Raw genomic sequence first — 22,104 nt, forward strand, 5'->3', positions numbered from 1 at the left:
TGTGCAGTATTAGAAACAACTCTGCAAGCTGTTGAAAAAGGGCCACTCACTAATTTATGTATAAAAATTTTTTAATAAAAAATAGTAGCTGATGGAATCAAAGCAGCAGTTTGTGGAGGCGATCCAGTCAGACACTTGCAAAAACACATGAGCTGGTAAATATGTTGCCCTCCAATTTGATGGCACTCTTGAAAAGAAGTTGACTATAAACGCAATGTGGAACGGTGTGTAGCAGACAAGAAACACAATCATGTTTGCTTTTACTATACCAGCGGTAGTTTTTTTTCCCTCTGACTTGTCCTGCTTTTTCTCCAAAATACAGATGATCCGACTGGAGCAGAACACAATTATCAGCAGAGGAGCCAGGTAGCCGAGAGACAACAGGAGAAAGGTAAATTGTGGACGGATTCTGGTATTTTTACATCTTTCATAGCATGTCCAGAGTTTTTCAGGATAGTTATCGTTGCGAAAAACAACAACGATTAAAATTAAAACCACCCAGATGAGCAAGCAGACTGCAACAGCTGCCTCCTTCCTCCTCTTCCATGATCTGGCCTGCAGAGGGAACCTGATGGTCAGGTAGCGGTGGACGCTGATGGCTGTCGTGGTCAGGATGCTGGCGTACATGTTGATGTAGTGAATAAAAATGAGGACAGTGCAGAGCAAAGTTTTAGGCATGCAGAAAAAGGCATCGTAAATCCTGAAGGGAAGGAAAAGGACCAAGATAAAATCAGCCAGAGCCAAGTTCAGCATGTAGATGTGGGTGTCGGTCCAGGAGACCCGCTTGGCGACGAAGGCCCACAGAGCAGCGCCGTTGACGACGAGACCGAGGAGAAACACAAGACTGTAACCCAAACCCTCCAGGATGCTGTAGGAGCAATAAGCATCAGTCTGATTGGTGCCGTTTGTGCACATTCTTTACTTTATCTGCACAAATAAATAATCATAAACAAACAGTGAGCATGACATCAGATGATCCTTGATAATATCAATAATATATTTTAAGTAATCAACGCAATCTGTCTTTAAAGTCAGTTAACAAGCAAATAGATTTTTACACAGTATATAAATAATACACACATAAGCATTTTTCTCACAATCAATTAGACTAAAAGTTTCATATTAGTTGAGATTGCCAACATATTTTGTATTTGCTAAACAAGTTGTTTTTGGTAAAGAGTTGTTTCATCATTTAAGTTTTAAAGTTTAAATGTGATAGTATGTCCTTATGGAAAGTCCTCATTGTGGTGGATTGAATTTGTGAGCTTCATAATTTAATTCATTCACAACATTTGAGTTAAATGGAGGCAAATCTGTGGTTTTATTTAAAGGGACACCTCAAACAAACCGCTTTCTTGTGAGATATCATAAAATAATTTAAATAAAACATCCAGGAATAAGGAAAGACAATTGTTTGTCTGTTACCTCCCTGGTTACAGCTTTCAGATATCTTAATGTGTCGTGGACATCTTTTGAAACCATTATATGCAAGTATTGTCTCCATGGGAATATCCAGCCATCATATACCATCCAACTAAAGACATTGTAAAGATGCTGCCTGACATTACAGCATAACTGAAAACTATTGCAGAAAGATAGCAAGAATATTTGTCCCAAATTATACAGTTTAAGGAAGATTTCTACCAAATATTGTGTCTTCTATGTACATTTCCGGATTTCAGTCTGCTTTACAATGTGGTGTTCAACAAATACAAATTAGTTTGGTAATCCTAACTGATTTAAAATAAAAGTTCAATCAGATTTAATGTCAGATAGCGACGATAACTGGTTATGTCTCATTTTACTATATTTTGGTATTCCCTTTAGTTACTTGGAGACAGCTGACAAATTCAGTTCAACTCCATTTCAGTTAGTTTGTATGCACAACAAATGTCACCTTAATGAACTGTACAACACAATCCCATCTAATTCATACAGAAATATACAGCAAATGAAATTTCTAGAAACACAGCCCAATCATATGGATTGATTTATCCACAGTCTTTACTGTGTGCTCCATTTAGCCATCTTTTCAACAACCATAACTATATCCAAACCAAAAAAAATCACTTTTCGTTGAAATACCTTCATAATTAAAATAAAGTGGTAAAAAAGGGGAACCATTTTCACCAAAATGATTCAAACTAAACACTAAAATCAACTTACCGAGCGAGCCGCACTCCCACCTAGGACTACTTCACAATTGATTTTGAATGCATTGACGATGGTATTGTCACGTACTTAGCTTCCTCTGACATGGACTGCTTCTATAATTTCTATTTAAGCTGCTGTGGTGTTTGGTTTCCTGCATGTCGTGTCTTTAGTTTTTTTTTTTTTTACCACAGCTGAACCTTTAAAAGACACATAGAACAGTTTACATTTTGAATTGGTTCCATAAACGTAAAGGAATTGTATTTAATAATGCTAAAAATTATTTCTGTCTGCAAAAAGTATTTAATTTTCAACATTGTTGACAATTGCATCTGACCTGACACAGCAGATGTCTAACGGACAACCGTCACCTTAAGAGCCTAACAATAGATGCAATATAATCAAATAGTTAATTTATACAGTTAATAATCTAAAATTTGAAATGCAAATTGTATATATTTATTACACACAGAGTGCTATATTTCAAGTCTGTTCATGTTGATCATGGTGGGCTACAGCTTGTATCTCAGAATATGTAAGTAGGTTGACAAAAAGTGTCCCCATTTGGTCTACAGAAAATACAGCAGGAAAGTAGTGTCTCTAATTTATTGTAAAAACCTGAAGCTGTGGTTGCCAGATGGTAAAATTCTGGCAACCACAGCTGCTGCTGTATTTTTTGTGGGGTTTTTTTTTTACCATAAAATAGAGATGTTGGTTTTTTTTGTTTGTTTTGTTTTGGGTTTTTTACAATGTAGTACTATAGTTCAGCTAGCACATGTTGACAAATGACCCAGTTGTCTACATAATAAGAAAACCTTTCATCACTATGACGCGGGGCAAAGATTGCTTTGTTAAATCATAACAAAGCTGTGTTATGATTTAAAGATAACTTATTCTTGTACAGTTTGGACTTCCCAATATCTATATAGATAAAAAGTAGTTTTGTTTATGTCCCCTAGACCAAAAGGGGACACTTTTTATGAACCTACTTACATATTCTGAGATACAAGCTGTAGCCCACCATGATCAAAATGAACAGAATTGAAATATAGCACTCTGTGTGTATTAAATTTATATAGTTTTGCTTTTCAAATTTTGGATTACATTAACTGAATAAATTAACTATTTGATTACATTGCATCTATTGCTAGGCTCACATATCAAGCGATAAAGCTCAGATGCCAAAAAAATATTATGAGGTCAGTAGGGTGGCTGGTGTACTAAACCCTTACGGGTGTAAAAGGCTTTTGTGTTTTTGCTTTTATTGGTGTCATCAGTTGCATTTACGTCACCGGAGAACAGGCAGGAAGAAACAATACAGTGCAACATTGTAATAAATGGTTAGCCTTTATTACTGGTTAACCTATGTGACTTGGTTTTCACAGCATATTAAACTAAATGTTCTTTACAAGCACACAACAGCAAATGCACAAATAATAAAAGGTGCAACTTCATTGAAATCCAACTCATGTAGACAGGTAACTTTTTTAAAACAATCAATTCAAGATAAAAGTACACTTGCAAACTGAGCTGTACAGTCGGATGCCAACTTGTCTGACTTTGCAAATACATGGAATTTCATTATCATTCTTTTAAAAGCAAGTCTTATCTGAATGAGCTCACCACTTTTATGGCTAGCTGCATGTGTGGGTTTTAAGTTTCCTGTGCGATATGTCTCAGTTCAAGTTTGAAGCAGAACCCGATCTTCAATCTCAAGAATCTTAAAAAATAGAACTGAACACAGTCAGAGGACACAAGGCAGCTTATTTATTTCTTTTGTTGCGTAAAAACAAAGGAACCAAAAGTAAACATGGAGGAAACTTAATTATGCTTGTGTTGTGGAAAAAACTATTGCCAAACACTATTCAGGTCAAATCACTCAATCCGCTTCACTTGTAAAAACTATTTTACCTTCATTGTTGCTGACATTTGAGCTGACATACAGAACTTATTAATAAAATGAAATATAACATTCATTCATTTCAGCACTTGAAATACAACACAATACAAACCTTCCCATATCTAGTTATGCAGTTAGAAACTATGAAACAAGTTGAATTCAAAACAACTGAGCAAATACCAAATCAGAAGAAAGTCAGCGGTTATGTGGTGAATGCTGGGCGTATCTGAAAGTGGAGCTCAAAATGATGCTTTGCTAAAGTCTTTTGATTTGACTTAACTTTGGGATCAATAAAGGAACTTGAATTAACACTGGGCTGGCTCTGACAGCGGGGAAAGATAAACCCTCCAATATAACTACAGAATGGTATTCAGTCAGAATCGAACGCCTTGTCCCTCGGTCTTAGCTTTCTCAGCCTTAACCCTACAGCTCTAAGGTTCACCGAGTGTAAAACCTCTTTAATAAAAAATAGTAGCTGATGGAATCAAAGCAGCAGTTTGTGGAGGCGATCCATTCAGACACTTGTAAAAACTTGTGACTTGGAAGATATATGGTCCTCCAGTTTGGTGGAACCTGGTAGAGTAAACTTACTATATGCGCAATGTGGAATGGTGTGTAGCAGACAAGAAACACAATCATGTTTGCTTTTATTATTCCAACAATACTTTTCCTTTCCTCAGACTTGTTTTGCTCTTTCCCCAAAATACAGATGATCCGACTGGAACAGAACACAATTATCAGCAGAGGAGCCAGGTAGCCGAGAGACAACAGGAGAAAGGTAAATTGTGGACGGATTCTGGTATTTTTACATCTTTCATAGCATGTCCAGAGTTTTTCAGGATAGTTATCGTTGCGAAAAACAACAACGATTAAAATTAAAACCACCCAGATGAGCAAGCAGACTGCAACAGCTGCCTCCTTCCTCCTCTTCCATGATCTGGCCTGCAGAGGGAACCTGATGGTCAGGTAGCGGTGGACGCTGATGGCTGTCGTGGTCAGGATGCTGGCGTACATGTTGATGTAGTGAATAAAAATGAGGACAGTGCAGAGCAAAGTTTTAGGCATGCAGAAAAAGGCATCGTAAATCCTGAAGGGAAGGAAAAGGACCAAGATAAAATCAGCCAGAGCCAAGTTCAGCATGTAGATGTGGGTGTCGGTCCAGGAGACCCGCTTGGCGACGAAGGCCCACAGAGCAGCGCCGTTGACGACGAGACCGAGGAGAAACACAAGACTGTAACCCAAACCCTCCAGGATGCTGTAGGAGCAATAAGCATCAGTCTGATTGGTGCCGTTTGTGCACATTCTTTACTTTATCTGCACAAATAAATAATCATAAACAAACAGTGAGCATGACATCAGATGATCCTTGATAATATCAATAATATATTTTAAGTAATCAACGCAATCTGTCTTTAAAGTCAGTTAACAAGCAAATAGATTTTTACACAGTATATAAATAATACACACATAAGCATTTTTCTCACAATCAATTAGACTAAAAGTTTCATATTAGTTGAGATTGCCAACATATTTTGTATTTGCTAAACAAGTTGTTTTTGGTAAAGAGTTGTTTCATCATTTAAGTTTTAAAGTTTAAATGTGATAGTATGTCCTTATGGAAAGTCCTCATTGTGGTGGATTGAATTTGTGAGCTTCATAATTTAATTCATTCACAACATTTGAGTTAAATGGAGGCAAATCTGTGGTTTTATTTAAAGGGACACCTCAAACAAACCGCTTTCTTGTGAGATATCATAAAATAATTTAAATAAAACATCCAGGAATAAGGAAAGACAATTGTTTGTCTGTTACCTCCCTGGTTACAGCTTTCAGATATCTTAATGTGTCGTGGACATCTTTTGAAACCATTATATGCAAGTATTGTCTCCATGGGAATATCCAGCCATCATATACCATCCAACTAAAGACATTGTAAAGATGCTGCCTGACATTACAGCATAACTGAAAACTATTGCAGAAAGATAGCAAGAATATTTGTCCCAAATTATACAGTTTAAGGAAGATTTCTACCAAATATTGTGTCTTCTATGTACATTTCCGGATTTCAGTCTGCTTTACAATGTGGTGTTCAACAAATACAAATTAGTTTGGTAATCCTAACTGATTTAAAATAAAAGTTCAATCAGATTTAATGTCAGATAGCGACGATAACTGGTTATGTCTCATTTTACTATATTTTGGTATTCCCTTTAGTTACTTGGAGACAGCTGACAAATTCAGTTCAACTCCATTTCAGTTAGTTTGTATGCACAACAAATGTCACCTTAATGAACTGTACAACACAATCCCATCTAATTCATACAGAAATATACAGCAAATGAAATTTCTAGAAACACAGCCCAATCATATGGATTGATTTATCCACAGTCTTTACTGTGTGCTCCATTTAGCCATCTTTTCAACAACCATAACTATATCCAAACCAAAAAAAATCACTTTTCGTTGAAATACCTTCATAATTAAAATAAAGTGGTAAAAAAGGGGAACCATTTTCACCAAAATGATTCAAACTAAACACTAAAATCAACTTACCGAGCGAGCCGCACTCCCACCTAGGACTACTTCACAATTGATTTTGAATGCATTGACGATGGTATTGTCACGTACTTAGCTTCCTCTGACATGGACTGCTTCTATAATTTCTATTTAAGCTGCTGTGGTGTTTGGTTTCCTGCATGTCGTGTCTTTAGTTTTTTTTTTTTTTACCACAGCTGAACCTTTAAAAGACACATAGAACAGTTTACATTTTGAATTGGTTCCATAAACGTAAAGGAATTGTATTTAATAATGCTAAAAATTATTTCTGTCTGCAAAAAGTATTTAATTTTCAACATTGTTGACAATTGCATCTGACCTGACACAGCAGATGTCTAACGGACAACCGTCACCTTAAGAGCCTAACAATAGATGCAATATAATCAAATAGTTAATTTATACAGTTAATAATCTAAAATTTGAAATGCAAATTGTATATATTTATTACACACAGAGTGCTATATTTCAAGTCTGTTCATGTTGATCATGGTGGGCTACAGCTTGTATCTCAGAATATGTAAGTAGGTTGACAAAAAGTGTCCCCATTTGGTCTACAGAAAATACAGCAGGAAAGTAGTGTCTCTAATTTATTGTAAAAACCTGAAGCTGTGGTTGCCAGATGGTAAAATTCTGGCAACCACAGCTGCTGCTGTATTTTTTGTGGGGTTTTTTTTTTACCATAAAATAGAGATGTTGGTTTTTTTTGTTTGTTTTGTTTTGGGTTTTTTACAATGTAGTACTATAGTTCAGCTAGCACATGTTGACAAATGACCCAGTTGTCTACATAATAAGAAAACCTTTCATCACTATGACGCGGGGCAAAGATTGCTTTGTTAAATCATAACAAAGCTGTGTTATGATTTAAAGATAACTTATTCTTGTACAGTTTGGACTTCCCAATATCTATATAGATAAAAAGTAGTTTTGTTTATGTCCCCTAGACCAAAAGGGGACACTTTTTATGAACCTACTTACATATTCTGAGATACAAGCTGTAGCCCACCATGATCAAAATGAACAGAATTGAAATATAGCACTCTGTGTGTATTAAATTTATATAGTTTTGCTTTTCAAATTTTGGATTACATTAACTGAATAAATTAACTATTTGATTACATTGCATCTATTGCTAGGCTCACATATCAAGCGATAAAGCTCAGATGCCAAAAAAATATTATGAGGTCAGTAGGGTGGCTGGTGTACTAAACCCTTACGGGTGTAAAAGGCTTTTGTGTTTTTGCTTTTATTGGTGTCATCAGTTGCATTTACGTCACCGGAGAACAGGCAGGAAGAAACAATACAGTGCAACATTGTAATAAATGGTTAGCCTTTATTACTGGTTAACCTATGTGACTTGGTTTTCACAGCATATTAAACTAAATGTTCTTTACAAGCACACAACAGCAAATGCACAAATAATAAAAGGTGCAACTTCATTGAAATCCAACTCATGTAGACAGGTAACTTTTTTAAAACAATCAATTCAAGATAAAAGTACACTTGCAAACTGAGCTGTACAGTCGGATGCCAACTTGTCTGACTTTGCAAATACATGGAATTTCATTATCATTCTTTTAAAAGCAAGTCTTATCTGAATGAGCTCACCACTTTTATGGCTAGCTGCATGTGTGGGTTTTAAGTTTCCTGTGCGATATGTCTCAGTTCAAGTTTGAAGCAGAACCCGATCTTCAATCTCAAGAATCTTAAAAAATAGAACTGAACACAGTCAGAGGACACAAGGCAGCTTATTTATTTCTTTTGTTGCGTAAAAACAAAGGAACCAAAAGTAAACATGGAGGAAACTTAATTATGCTTGTGTTGTGGAAAAAACTATTGCCAAACACTATTCAGGTCAAATCACTCAATCCGCTTCACTTGTAAAAACTATTTTACCTTCATTGTTGCTGACATTTGAGCTGACATACAGAACTTATTAATAAAATGAAATATAACATTCATTCATTTCAGCACTTGAAATACAACACAATACAAACCTTCCCATATCTAGTTATGCAGTTAGAAACTATGAAACAAGTTGAATTCAAAACAACTGAGCAAATACCAAATCAGAAGAAAGTCAGCGGTTATGTGGTGAATGCTGGGCGTATCTGAAAGTGGAGCTCAAAATGATGCTTTGCTAAAGTCTTTTGATTTGACTTAACTTTGGGATCAATAAAGGAACTTGAATTAACACTGGGCTGGCTCTGACAGCGGGGAAAGATAAACCCTCCAATATAACTACAGAATGGTATTCAGTCAGAATCGAACGCCTTGTCCCTCGGTCTTAGCTTTCTCAGCCTTAACCCTACAGCTCTAAGGTTCACCGAGTGTAAAACCTCTTTAATAAAAAATAGTAGCTGATGGAATCAAAGCAGCAGTTTGTGGAGGCGATCCATTCAGACACTTGTAAAAACTTGTGACTTGGAAGATATATGGTCCTCCAGTTTGGTGGAACCTGGTAGAGTAAACTTACTATATGCGCAATGTGGAATGGTGTGTAGCAGACAAGAAACACAATCATGTTTGCTTTTATTATTCCAACAATACTTTTCCTTTCCTCAGACTTGTTTTGCTCTTTCCCCAAAATACAGATGATCCGACTGGAACAGAACACAATTATCAGCAGAGGAGCCAGGTAGCCGAGAGACAACAGGAGCAAGTTAAATTGTGGACGGATTCTGGTATTTTTACATCTTTCATAGCATGTCCAGAGTTTTTCAGGATAGTTATCCTTGCGAAAAGCAACAACGATTAAAATTAAAACCACCCAGATGAGCAAGCAGACTGCAACAGCTGCCTCCTTCCTCCTCTTCCATGATCTGGCTTGCAGAGGGAACCTGATGGTCAGGTAGCGGTGGACGCTGATGGCTGTCGTGGTCAGGATGCTGGCGTACATGTTGACGAAGTGCATAAAAATTAGGAAAGTGCAGAGCAAAGTTTTAGGCAGGCAGAAAAAGGCATCGTAAATCCTGAAGGGAAGGAAAAGGACCAAGATAAAATCAGCCAGAGCCAAGTTCAGCATGTAGATGTGGGTGTCGGTCCAGGAGGCCCGCTTTGCGACGAAGGCCCACAGAGCAGCGCCGTTGACGACGAGACCGAGGAGAAACACAAGACTGTAACCCAAACCCTCCAGGATGCTGTTGACGCATGTATCGGCAGTGTTGTTGGTTGCCATAGTGGTCATGCTGTCATTGGGGCACATTTTGAACTTCATCCGCAAAAAGCCACCTTGTGTGAAATTATTAAAAAACTGTTAGCATGATCTTTGTTTGGTAGATGATCGCCCAAAGAAAAATCCCTCCACAATCACACGTTCAACTCATGAAGAATGAGAACAAAAACCAATAAAAAGGTGCAATTTCTTTGACACTCTACAAAACTTCAAGATGAAGCTAAAATTAGCTGGTATCAAACATGATTATTAATCTTTCTGTCAAAGTTATACAAGCTAAGAAGTAATCAGTAACTTACCAAACGTCTTGCTCTCGTGATCATCAGCGTTTGACTGTATGAAGATTGTGCTGGCGGTTTCATCAGGATGTTTGAAATGAGTTATAGACCTGCCTGCTTACAAACAGTTTCTGTGTGGTTTTTTCCTTCCTGTTTTGATAAACATATGGCGTCCAAAGCCACACATGCTAGTTATTCTCAAGAATCTTTAAGCTGACTTCTAAAAGAGAAAAGAAATTAGTTAATTAGCATTAACAATTCTAAGAACTGCATCTGACTTAAGAGGGACACACAGACATCGATTTCAACACCCTCTAAAAAAGGAACTTCTCACTTCATTAGAACAAAACTGAAAAGTTAATCTATTAGTTTAGTGCAACAATTTAAAAATGTTTTTATTGCACACAGAGTGTCAAGTCTTACAGCCCCATCTCATCCACGAAATATAAACAGGTTTTGTAAACAAGTTCAGAACTTGTTTGTGAATTCAAATGGCCCCCCTGCTGACCTGCGTACGCCAAGTGAAGTTCAGACAGTGAAGGTTGAGAAATTAATCATCAGTGCCACTTTCAGACCGCTGTCAGAGTTTGACAATCACATCAACAGAGTCATAATTTAGCACAGCTCAGACTTCCACATGTCTATCTATATTCACAAATGATAAAACAAAAAAGTTGGGCTAATGAAGGATTAAAAAGTGATTAAACATGGACAACAAAAATGGGTGGTCCATTGTGCCTTTGCTTTCCCGTCTGTTTTTCTAGATATGGGTTCCCAAATTAAATTCTCCTCAAGTTCTCATATAACCTTGGTCAGCTCCCCCAGCATTTAAAGGACATTGAATGAGCAAAAGACAGAGAAAAAAAAATCAAGGTAGTTAACTGTCAGTTGTCCCCTAAATAAATTTTGATTACTTTTATGCATGTGAAGTCAATGGGGAGTTAGCATCCGCTTTCGTAGAGTCGGCGTCCCCTGCTTGCTACTGAGAATAACAACTCTAGCTTACATGTTCTGTGGGGCACTGCACCGCACCGCACTTTATGCCAACCCAGAATCTCATTTTGTCATCTTTTGGAGGTAGCACAAGGAAGGGTTTGACTAAAGTAACAATTATGCGAGAACTGCCACTGGGCCAATGTGCCCCAACTGGATTTCCTCCTGTTTTTCCTCAAAAAAAAAAAATATCCTTGGTATACACAACATCTGTCATGAGGTGGGGTTTGAAGTGGTGAGGTAGATGCAGTTGGTACCAGGTTATGATGCAAATGATGGTTTTTAAATGAACAAACCTCAAAATCCAGGCAGCACAGATGAGCAGCGGCAGAAACTCTGACTCGGGTAGCAACTGGTAAATAATTACAACAACTGACGAAAAACTAATGTCAGTAGATGATCAACACAACAGCAAGGACCTGACAGAGAGCAAGAAACACAGGTGGGTATAAATACTCAGGGAAGGTAATCAGGGGAAACGAGGGACAGCTGGGGACAATCGGGACTTCAGGGAGACTCAACTGAAAAACACAGAAACCGAAATTAACACATAGAAAAACCAAATTCTCACAATATCAGAGGTGTTAAAAGATCATTGGATAATTTAAAGTTTCTGGTAATTATTACTGAAACATAGGAGAGGTTTCAGTATTGGCCTCTTGCTTACAGCAATGGGTTTCTCTGTGGCACACAATTTCAACGAGTGACTGAGAATTGAGAATAGAAAGAGCAAACATTCACTGATATTGCAAAAATAACCAACCATTTGGAAATCGTTACAGATTCCTCTCCACATCGACAGAGTACTTTGCTTCGATTTTAATCTTAACCGAGAAAGGTTTAAACAAAATTAAAAAGAAAAAAGATTTCCCTGCACATTACAGATGTTTGGTATTTTTCAAGTGTTTAAACATTAAAACTTTTAATTGGTTTGGAAAACTGTACTATTGCCTTTGTGGTTTCCTGTTGAAAGTTTGGAGTTCGGATCTGCCTCAGCCTCCAGCTTGTCCTGAAAGACCGAAGTTGAAACTTCATCCAGCCGGGCGGGGGAGCGATTGACGACAGAAAGAGAGAGTGAACAACCGAAGGCTTTGTAAAAACAACACACAAAAAAGGGGGCTGTCTGAAAATGCAATCTGGAGAAGCCTTTTGGATGAGCCAAATGGAACCAGTGAGAAAATACATGACCCAAAAACAAATGACAGGGCTGAAAGGTTTGCAGAATAAAGTCACCTTTTTATTGGCTCAATCTATTTAAGGCAAGGCGGCCTGGTTATAGGAAAGTTTTAGAGTGCACTCTGAAGGAAAAAAAAGTCATTCGCTGAATGAGTTTAATGCTTTTCATCAAGAGAATGAGTGGCTGGAAACAGGAAGATCAAACCACCATCCTGTAGGAAACAATAACAATACCTCACATTTCTTCACATTAAAACCACAAACAGTGTATAATTAAGAAGAGGAAGAAAAATTATGCATTCTGAAAAGTGTGACATGCATATTTTTCTCTCTTTTTTTTTTTCCATTTTCCGCCTTTTTTGTGACTGGCACTTGTGTTCTGCTACCCTGAGTCAGAACTTTGCAGAGCTACCTTTCACTGCTGTTATTTGTGGTACGCCTATACCAGCTTCAGCCAGCCAGAGATTGACATTATTGCCCATTATTCTTTGGAAAATAGCTCAAGCTCCTATTTCCTATTAGACTGAGAGCAACTGCAAGTGGCAGTTTTAAATTCTTGCAGAAAGTACATTTAGGTCTAGGACACTCTAGCTAATAAACCTTTCTTAATCTAATCCATTCAGCTGGAGTGCTAGCTGCATTTTTAGGGTTGTTGTGGTGGAAAGCAAGCCTCTGCCCAGTCTCGACTTTTTTTTTTTCACATTTTTTCCCTGAATTGGACTCAGTACTGACAAAATTATCCCAACAACATTTTACCACGTTTCACCAGAGGCGTGGCATCTTCACAAATAGCCTTTACGCAGGCTATTTGTGGCATTCCACCACAAATAGCATTTTGAATGTAGACCAAAAAGTTTCACTTTAGTCTGAGCTTCTACGTGTTCGCTGTGACCTCTAGATTGCATAATTATGGCAAACTGTGTATGGCTTTGACCGATAAATGTCCTGTAATTCTCAGACCACAGCTATGCATCTCTGCTGCTCCTCCAGAGTTGCCAGTTCGGATCTTCTCCATGTCCAGCCTGTCAGTTTAGGTTGCACAGATAATGGATTAAGCAGAGCTCTGTGTGCTCTACTGTGTTGTTCTGTCACAACTATCCATCCCAGTTAGATGCGTTGAAGTTTGTGCTTGTAAGGAGAGAAAACTTGACAAAATTCTAGAGCTCTGCAAGGCTGTTTAGATAAAAATGGCCAAACTTGCTTCCTGCAGAACATTTGTAATAAGTTTGGTGTATTTACTCGACAAGGTAGGACAGATAGTCAGAACACCTGCTTGGCTGCCGTTTGCTTTGTATCAACCCTGAAACTGCCACATTTGCACAGAGTCAGGAAAAAGCCCGGGAGATGTTAGATTAAATCCTCTTTATTAGTCTGCATTTGGCAGTTATTATGTCCCAATGTTATTAAAAGCAATCTCATGCCTCACAGATATTGTTCTGTGGAAATAAAGGCAAAAACAACCTAATATCGCACAGGATATGAGGCAGCTCAATATTTCAGATGCAGTATGTTGTTGTAATTAATTTGTCTGAAATCTGTTTAGGCCCATTTGGTTTTCCCTGAGATATTCCCCAGACCTGTTACATTGGTTTCACTGGATTTCTGCCTCGGTCTTCCACTCTGTCTTCCATGTGATCCTGTCGCTGCCATCATGCATTCACTTTTATCTGTCCGGTAATGTTTGAAAGTGCCCTTTACACGTCAGTGACAAGGCCAGAAGGAGGAGGAAGAGGAGGAGAGGGCGGGGGTTTTCCATTTAGCTCTAACTAGGTCAGTGAGGACACACCCCTCCCTGTCTTCCCTCCTGGCTTGGCTGGCTGCACCCCTGCTTCCCAACCCATCCCGTCTCTTCCCTCTCTCTCTCTCTCGCTTTTTGATCTGCTACCCGCTGTGACGCAATGCAGTTTTTTGGGGTTTTTTTTTTTGCACACCTTCTGAATTAGACAACCGTGGCGCAGTCGCCCATTTCCCCGAGACCCATGTCCTCCAAACGAGCCCAGAAAACAACTTGCAGCTTTATAGATACATGTCAACTCAGATGACTCAGCAACATGTTGGATCTATTTATCTGCCTCAGCTCTAGTCATTAACTCCAGCGTTTCTTTTTTTTTTGTTGTGATTGCATAACGCCGCCATATTACATAATGTTTGTGGGGGTCGTCAATCTGTTGTTGAGGTTTTTTAGCCTTTGGAAGAAGTCATGTTGCTCACAGCCTCCAGAAAGTGTGACTGTGTGCTTGTTTTGAAGACCTTCATCTATAGAAACGTCTCGAGGATAGCACATATTTTCTATGCATGTTATCTGATATGATATGGAACAATTGCCGCATTCATCTGCGATTTGAATAACCTCATATTGACATTGTGACTTATCATGTGTCCTGGCAGCTCTGTGACAATAAGGGCCGAGAACCATGGATGAGGGGCCTAAAGTGCAAATTCCAAGCATTACATAAGCTTGGAGTGTTATACTGCCAATCCAACACTGGATGTCTCTGTTTCTGCAGTCTGATCCAGGATGAGTGAGTCATGCAGCAGGGTTACGTATGAACCGAGCTGTCAGATCTCACGCATCCCTGATCCTGATTCTCCACTGTGCTGTTTATCTTTGCAAACAACAATCTGAGGCGGCATGCTGGCTACTGTTGTGTTGAAACGCTCTTAAAGTGGGGCAACAAATAATTAATCCGCATAAATCATACACATAGAATGAGCCCTCTGATTCAAACATGAATAGGAAATATACATCTCCCAGAAATTCAGTTCAAAAAGCAAAACTCAAATTATATATGGGTTCACTGGATGCACTGTGATTTATTTTAAGGGTTTGTTTGACGATTATGGCCTACAGCTGTAATCACTGTAGAAATGTGTTATTATTCCCCTGAACAATCACGACGGAGGCTGATTTGATGGTAACTGCCTCTTCGATAGCCTTTAACAGCTTCCACATAAAAGTAAGTGAAAATCTATTTATATAGATTTCAAGAAAGTGCAGAAAAAAGAATAAAACAAGCCTTTTAATATCAGTAAATAAAGACAGTTAAGCAAAAGCCTATGTTTAAAAGATGAGTGTACAGTTGTCAAACTTACAACTGTATGTTGCAAGTTTGACACTTTTTCAGAGTGTGAATCCTGAAAAGGCTCTGTTACCCTCTGTCGTCATCCTGCTCACAGAAGATCAGGGACTGCAAAAGATTAAAAAGCTCTGAGCTGTGGAGAAATTGAAGTGCCCCAGCAGCAAAGTAACAGGAAATTGGAAGCATGAACATTCAAAAGTAAAATAGGCATAAACAAAAAATAAGAATAAGTGACTGTACTGTAAGGGCAAATTTACAGCACTCCTTTGTGCACGTAGGATGCAGCAGTCTGTCACTGAAGGTGGTCTCCGGTTCTGCAACAGGTTTATACACGAGACGTGAGAAATTGTCCAACAGTGATGTTATTTTTGCTTAACTTCTGACTCCCGTCACTGGGTCAAGAGGACATCCTAGGAGAGAGCCAGCCTCTCTGATGAGCTTATCCAAAAGCCTCCTCTCAGTGCAGCTTCTGCTTCCGCATGCTATGCCATAAAAGATGGCTCACGCCACCACAGAGTCAAAACAGACCTCCAGGAGTGCCACCTGGAATAGAAAGCAGATTTCCATAACTGCATCCAAATTAAAAGAAGGTAATTGCTAAAGAAGCTGGATGTTCACATAATGCTGTATAAAAGCATATGAACGGAAAGTTGAGTGGAAGGAAAAAATGTGGTAGAAAAAATTCCATACATAAAATGGAAAACTGCAACGTGGGCAAAGATACTTCTGAATCAGAGACGAAGTCAGAAGCATCTTACCTGGGCTAACGGGGAAAAGAACTGTACGGTTACACAATGAACTAAAGTCCTATTCAGAAATTAGCATAAATGGGGCATTTTATTGGGAAATCAAAATTTCAAACTCTGCAGGGACGGTGGAGAGGCCCACAACCCAGGCTACTAGAATTACATTGGGATGTTTCCACAGTCAGTAATCAATTGGGGATCCATGTCTTCTACTGGTGTTGGTTCGCTGGAATTTAGTAATTCCAAACCCAGGAAATTTCCACATGCACTGGCAAGCTTCCCTCCACTGGCAAGCTTCATGGAGAAGCTGATTTAATTTTTTTTTTGAGGAAGTCCTTTATTAGACTCAAACAGGAATGCAGGATCAGGCAGGGTATGGGTGGATGAAAAAACATTCAACCGAGACAAAGAGTAAATGATAGCCTTGCGTATGGTTCAGCAGCAAAATTAGGTCACCGGGTCAAAAAAGAAGAACATAAGACCACATGATACAGGAATAATCGTGTCTGATGAAAACAGCAACAATAACAAAAACGACAACAAACAGCAGGACACTGGAATAATTTCTCTCTTCTCTTTCAAACATGGTTCATTTCAGCTCCGGGCACAAACATGGAGTCAGTGGCAGTGTGTTTTTCCATGTGCGGTTCCATGTGAGCACGATGCCAACGTGTGCGCGTTCACACTCGCCTGGGCGTATACCTTATATCTAGGTCAGACTCACATGGCACAGCACATTGAGTCACACCGGAGATAAACACAGTCTAGTTGCCATGGAGACCCGTCTTCCTGCACGCCACATCTTTGCATGTCATGCATTTGTATTTGCATCAACTCCCTGCGTTTGGAGCGGGCAGGGAGCAGCGGGCGCAGTGATTTGGGCTCAGCCTGCACTCAAGGCAAACAGGGATTGATAAATTAATTATGAGATTAATCAATCATGACAATCTTTTGTTAGCTTGAATCAGGGAGTGCGTCAGCGGCACTAATTCCTCCCTCCATTTGAGCATGATCGGGCGTGGATGTTTAAACTGCTCTGTGAGAAACAAAGAGGAGAGGTGTCGGACAGAATGAGAGAGACATTTGTTACCGATTATGTACTTCAGGACAAGTCCAGGCATCCTGGAAGACAATTATCCTCTGCTGTAATTCAATGCATGTCATTGTGTGTGTGTGTGTGTGTGTGTGTGTGTGTGGGTGTGTGCGTGTGTGTGTGTGTGCGTGCGTGCGTGCGTGTGTGTGTGTGTGTGTGTGTTTGTGTGTGTGTGTGTGTGTGTGTGTGTGTGTGTGTGTGTGTGTGTGTGTGTGTGTGTGTGTGTGCGTGTACTTGTGTGTGTGTGTGCGCGTGCGAGTGTGTTAGCAAGCTGTTTACATAATCAAATAACCGAAAATGTTTTTCCATGAAAGCTTGTCTGGGAATGGCAACACACGAGAATGAATTTCATAATTGAAGTCGGGAGATTTTGGAAAGGAGTGGCATAAAACCAACAATCGTTCAGAGTGCCTGCAATGGAGCTCAGCAGCTACTTCAGTCTCCACCTATTGTCCAGTGAATGCTTGTTACAGTGCCTGGCAGGTATTAAGTGGCAGTGAATGGAAGTAGAGATAAAAGATGTTTTTAGACTGGCCTCTGTCTTCCTCTGACAGCTCAACCAACATCCAGGGGACAAAGCTTGCCTTAAAACTGGTTTCATTAAATATGTGTGACTGAATGCAAGAGGAATGCATTCAAATAAAATCTTCAGGTTTTATTTATAGAGCTCTGCACCCATGCAAAGATCCTCTGTCTGGTCCGTATTGTCTGTGGTTTCTGTTTTGACAATAACAACAAAACAATCCGCCAGCTGCTTTCAGGCAATCAATTCCAGAGTTGATAGAAAAACATCTGGTGTTCTGTGTACGATTACCTCTTTTTCGATATTTTCCGCAAATAAAACGCTCAAAAGAGATACCAAGCACTAGATAGATTCTACATTGAAATATACAATGCCTTAGAATAATATCTCCTACATTGTTTTTGTTGCATATTGTTGTGTTAAAAACACTAATTTCTATGCATATACTAACAGAAGATAGTGCATAATTGGTGGTTTTAAATTTTTGTACAACAAAAGACTGATACATTTGTTTGATGCCCCTTTACTCTGATGCACTTAAATAAAATTCTGTGCAACAAACAGCCTTCGTGAAAGGTCGGGGTTACAGTTGTGGAGAAGATTAAAGCAGAGTCAGGTTGTCCCAAGCCCTGATAAATCCATGATCTGAAAGAGGAGCGAGTTTGGCACCTACTGGAAACAAAATGGCTGTCCACCTTACCAAAACAATCCACTTTTAATGTGGAGAAGCTGCAGCTCAGCTGAGAGAATCTACTTACAGGTCAACCACAACCACCAGTCACACACTCAGTCACAAATTTGGGCTGTATGGAAGAGATGGGCTATAAGGAAGTCTCATTTAAAATTGTCACGAGTCAGTGACATCACAGAAACCACAATGAACTCTCCGTCTCCATGGTGAATTGTGTTGGTGGCAGTATCATGCTTTGGGGATACTTTTCTTCACCAGGAACAGGAAAACTGGTCATAGTTTTTTTTTTTTTTTAATGTTTTTGTTGGCTCAAGTGGCCTTTACTGTATTTGAAAGTACTTCGACAGGAAACACGGTAATCAGAGAGGGGGAAACATGTGGCAAATGTCACCAGGCCGGGAATCAACCCTGCGACCACCACTACGAGACTAAGACCTCAGTACATGGGTACATGCTTTGCCTTTGCGCCACCACAGCACCCGAAACTGGTCATAGTTAAAGGAGCTGTCTACCAAGCGATCTTGGTAGAAAACCTGTTAGAGGCATCAAAGGACTGTGATGAAGGTTCAGCTTCCAGCAGGATAACATCACTGAACATGCAGCCAGCGCTACAATGGAATGGGAAGTTTATTCATGAGTTAGAGTGTAGTCCAAGTGCAGATCGAAATCCAACCGAGAATCTGTGGAAAGACTTGAAAACTGATCTTCAAGTCCATCCTATCGGACTTGGCTACTTTGCAAAAATAATTTTTCAGTTTATAAATGCCAAAGGCTGGCAGCAACCCATTAATGCCATGAAAGGCGCAAAAATTAAATCCTTCAGTTTCTTCCACTTTATAGTGACTTTGTACTTTGTGCTGCTCTAACACAGAAATACCTATTCAAATTCACTGAATGTGTAAGAATCCTTAACGGCTGCAATGGAGAAACTTATGAAAAGCTCTCATCAGATTTTAATTTCTCAGTGCTTCTTTCATCTGGTATCAAATTCCAGCTAAGCTGATGCTTTTTAAAGAATTTTCAAAGGACACCAATCTTACAGAACATAAGCTGCGTGACGGCTAAAAACTGAAGGCGGTTGGTTGGGTGCTCAGTTTCGCACCTCCTAACCCATGACTGAACCCTTACTTTTATATTTATTCTACAGCCTTTATCACTTCCTACACGGCAAAGTCTATAAAAACTGAAGGAGAAGAAGCAGATGTGCAGGAGCGCAGCGAGGTAGCAGAAGCAGGGGAAGATAAAAGAGCTGGGAATGAGAACGATAGAAGAAAAGGCTGAGGTAGGAGGAGGAGAGGAGCGGAGTGGAGGATGAGCAGATTGCTGCAGGAGAGAACAGTGTTTGTACTCTCTCTGACACACTGACCTAGTGATGCGGCGAAGCTTCCAGCTCCAGATTACAAAGCCGCAGCCCTATGGGATGTGGAGGGGGAGGATGGAGAGGGGGATTAATTATGCCTCCAGAGGGAAGAGCGCAGGAAGATTAACTGATTGGGGGAAGCATTGAGGGATTACGGCTCTATAGATGGAGGGAGGCTGAAATAATCTCGGCGAACCAACTGGCACAAGCAAGGACATGCATGTTTGCTTGTGCTGCGGGCTCACTGAGGGAGTAAACAACATGTAGAGGTGGTGGAAAATTTAAGGTTTAATCACTGCTGTGCATTAATGCACGAGGATGTTTTACAGTGTTACCAGCGAGATGTCCGAGTGGAATCTGAGGAGAGCTGATGGTGCAGAGTTAGACCACAAGGGCCCCTGCTGGAACCATGTGCAGCCAATCAGTTACAGTCCGTCCCTCCATCGCTACAAAGACTCTTTGATGTGAGTGAGGCCTTTAAATTCAACCCTAGGGAGTCACAAGACGAAACCTGGCTTTGATCTGACTAACGGCAAACCTTACGTTCCTACTAACAACAAAACTGCAGAACAACAAAATATCTGCTCGCCTGATGTTAAAATTGTTGCCGGCGAGCAAGATGAAGTGTGTTAAAGATAAGTCGCAGAGAAGCGGCTCCATATCGTGGTTACCACACGATGTTGGCCATGAAGCAAAGATGGGTGTGTTTCCTGTTTCATATTTTACTAATCATTTACTCAAGGAAATTGTGATATAGGTTATATGGCTCACTGCCCAGAGTGCCATTGAATCAGGGGGATGCACACATGAGTAGCAGGGTTTTTGTCTGTTTGCTTGTTGTCGTCGGTTCTATACAATATCAGCATAAGACAATATGGTCGCACACTGCGGCTAGGAAAGGAAGTTGGCATTTCATTCAAGAAACACGTTTCATGTTTTGTTGGGTTTTTTTAAAGATATCTGGACCTATACTATTGGCTCTAGTTTAAAATCTGAAACATTTTGAATAGTCAAACCTGAAGTGGATAATTCCACCCCAAACCCAATTAACTTGAGATTCATTTGTCTCCCTCGCTCCTTCATTGCCTTCACACCAAGAGACATCAATATTTTCAATCCTTTTCTTGGCATTGCTTCCAAACAACCACAGACTGAGAGAAACATTTCCTAAAATCTTATCTCATCTCGCCTAATCACTTCTCATTCTTATCACAATGTATATAGAGCAAAGATGGAGGGGTCTTGCCCAGGGCAGCATTCACGCACAGACCGCCACTGGCAACAACGTATTTAAAACATTCAAACTCTCAGTGTAATCTCAGAAATGCAGCTTTGCCTTTTTGCTCCTCTATCACAAACAGTCCATCTATTTATGTTTCATTTTTACCAGCCAACACCCCCAATCCCCCCAGTCAACTTCCTCATCCTGTTATACCATCGCTGGCAGCTTTCCAAACGTCCTCCAGCTTAACCCCTCCCTCCGAGTCTCGTCTTCTCCCATGCTCTTTCCCACTTTTTTGTCGGGCAACAAAATGTCTGCCACGCTCAAATCCATGCCGAGGCCCTCCCCTCCACGCGCTCCCTCCGCGGGAGCCGCACAGCCGTTACATAAGAGCCGAGGTCAAAGTGTCACTGCCTTTGTCAAGGCAGATGCAGGGCGACGAGGAAACGAGTGAGGGTGCAGGGGCGAAAGAGAAGGAAAACGACTCAGACAGACGTCTGAGAGCGGAATTGTGCAGAAGATTTTAGCTGATGCACATAAATGAGTCCGCTGTGGTATTTGGATATATTCAAATGTGTCAAACTGAGATGGGGAAGTATACAAATAAAAACAGATAATGTGCACAACAGAGGGAAGTGGCAAAGGACAAAGTTCTGCAGAACACACGCCTATGTTAGAGAACATGTTTGTGCTTGTCTGTGTAATTCTGTGATGATCCTGTTGGCTTTCTGCGCTCTGCTGCTCCACTAACCTAGTTCGAGTAATCTTTGCCTTCAAACTGTTTCATAACAGCGCTGCCAGATTATTGCATCATAAAGCCGCTTGCCACTGCAACATCAACCTTCCAGTTCCCAGAAAACAAAATCGGCCCAAGAGCAGCGATACACAGATTCAAAATTGCTCTCATTTGTTTTGCCGCAAATCTAAACTGATGAGCTGGAAACTTTGCCTGCCCCAAGTTAGTCACCAAATGGAAAAAATTTTTTTTAAATACCCACACACAAAAAATAAAACGAAGGCAGAAAATCTGCAGAACAGATTCTAGGGAGGAGGATGGGAGTATGGGTCATTCAGCAAGTGTGCAATACTTATGGGTTTAATTGAAATATTAGGAGTCGTGACATGTTACTACATCAGTTTGGAATAACAGATGCAAAACATCA

The 22,104-nt window shown here is 39.8% G+C and overlaps 2 protein-coding genes across 3 annotated transcripts; both read right to left on the reverse strand.

Moving 5' to 3' along the window:
- Window positions 1-54: 54 nt before the first annotated feature.
- LOC111608844 (G-protein coupled receptor 35-like) lies at window positions 55-2,377 on the reverse strand. The gene is made up of 2 exons (XM_023335224.1): window positions 2,167-2,377; window positions 55-927 (listed from the first exon to the last, which is right to left on the reverse strand). The coding sequence occupies exon 2, from the start codon at window positions 913-915 to the stop codon at window positions 55-57; it is 861 nt and encodes a 286-aa protein (XP_023190992.1). The 5' UTR covers window positions 916-927; window positions 2,167-2,377.
- Window positions 2,378-3,482: 1,105 nt separating this feature from the next.
- On the reverse strand, window positions 3,483-12,476 carry LOC111608780 (G-protein coupled receptor 35-like). Of its 2 annotated transcripts, XM_023334797.1 has the most exons (4): window positions 11,347-12,476; window positions 10,079-10,277; window positions 9,734-9,835; window positions 3,483-5,295 (listed from the first exon to the last, which is right to left on the reverse strand). In XM_023334797.1, the coding sequence occupies exons 3-4, from the start codon at window positions 9,819-9,821 to the stop codon at window positions 4,490-4,492; spliced, it is 894 nt and encodes a 297-aa protein (XP_023190565.1). In that variant the 5' UTR covers window positions 9,822-9,835; window positions 10,079-10,277; window positions 11,347-12,476; the 3' UTR covers window positions 3,483-4,489. The 2 variants fall into 2 exon arrangements, with proteins under 2 accessions (XP_023190565.1, XP_023190566.1); XM_023334798.1 differs by lacking the exons at window positions 9,734-9,835; window positions 10,079-10,277; window positions 11,347-12,476 and adding an exon at window positions 6,605-6,787 and having other exon boundaries at window positions 3,483-5,365.
- Between the last annotated feature and the right edge of the window lie 9,628 nt (window positions 12,477-22,104).

The sequence above is a fragment of the Xiphophorus maculatus genome, chromosome 6 (assembly GCF_002775205.1).
Source record: "Xiphophorus maculatus strain JP 163 A chromosome 6, X_maculatus-5.0-male, whole genome shotgun sequence".
NCBI lineage: Eukaryota > Metazoa > Chordata > Actinopteri > Cyprinodontiformes > Poeciliidae > Xiphophorus > Xiphophorus maculatus.

Excerpts from the sequence above, each read along its gene's own strand:
- LOC111608780 (XM_023334797.1), bottom strand. The coding sequence starts at position 9,821 with ATGAAGTTCAAAATGTGCCCCAATGACAGCATGACCACTATGGCAACC. Across the intron at positions 5,296-9,733 it reads CGTCAACAGCATCCTGGAGG|GTTTGGGTTACAGTCTTGTG; the intron begins GTTTGGGTTACA and ends GCATCCTGGAGG.
- LOC111608844 (XM_023335224.1), bottom strand. The coding sequence starts at position 915 with ATGTGCACAAACGGCACCAATCAGACTGATGCTTATTGCTCCTACAGC.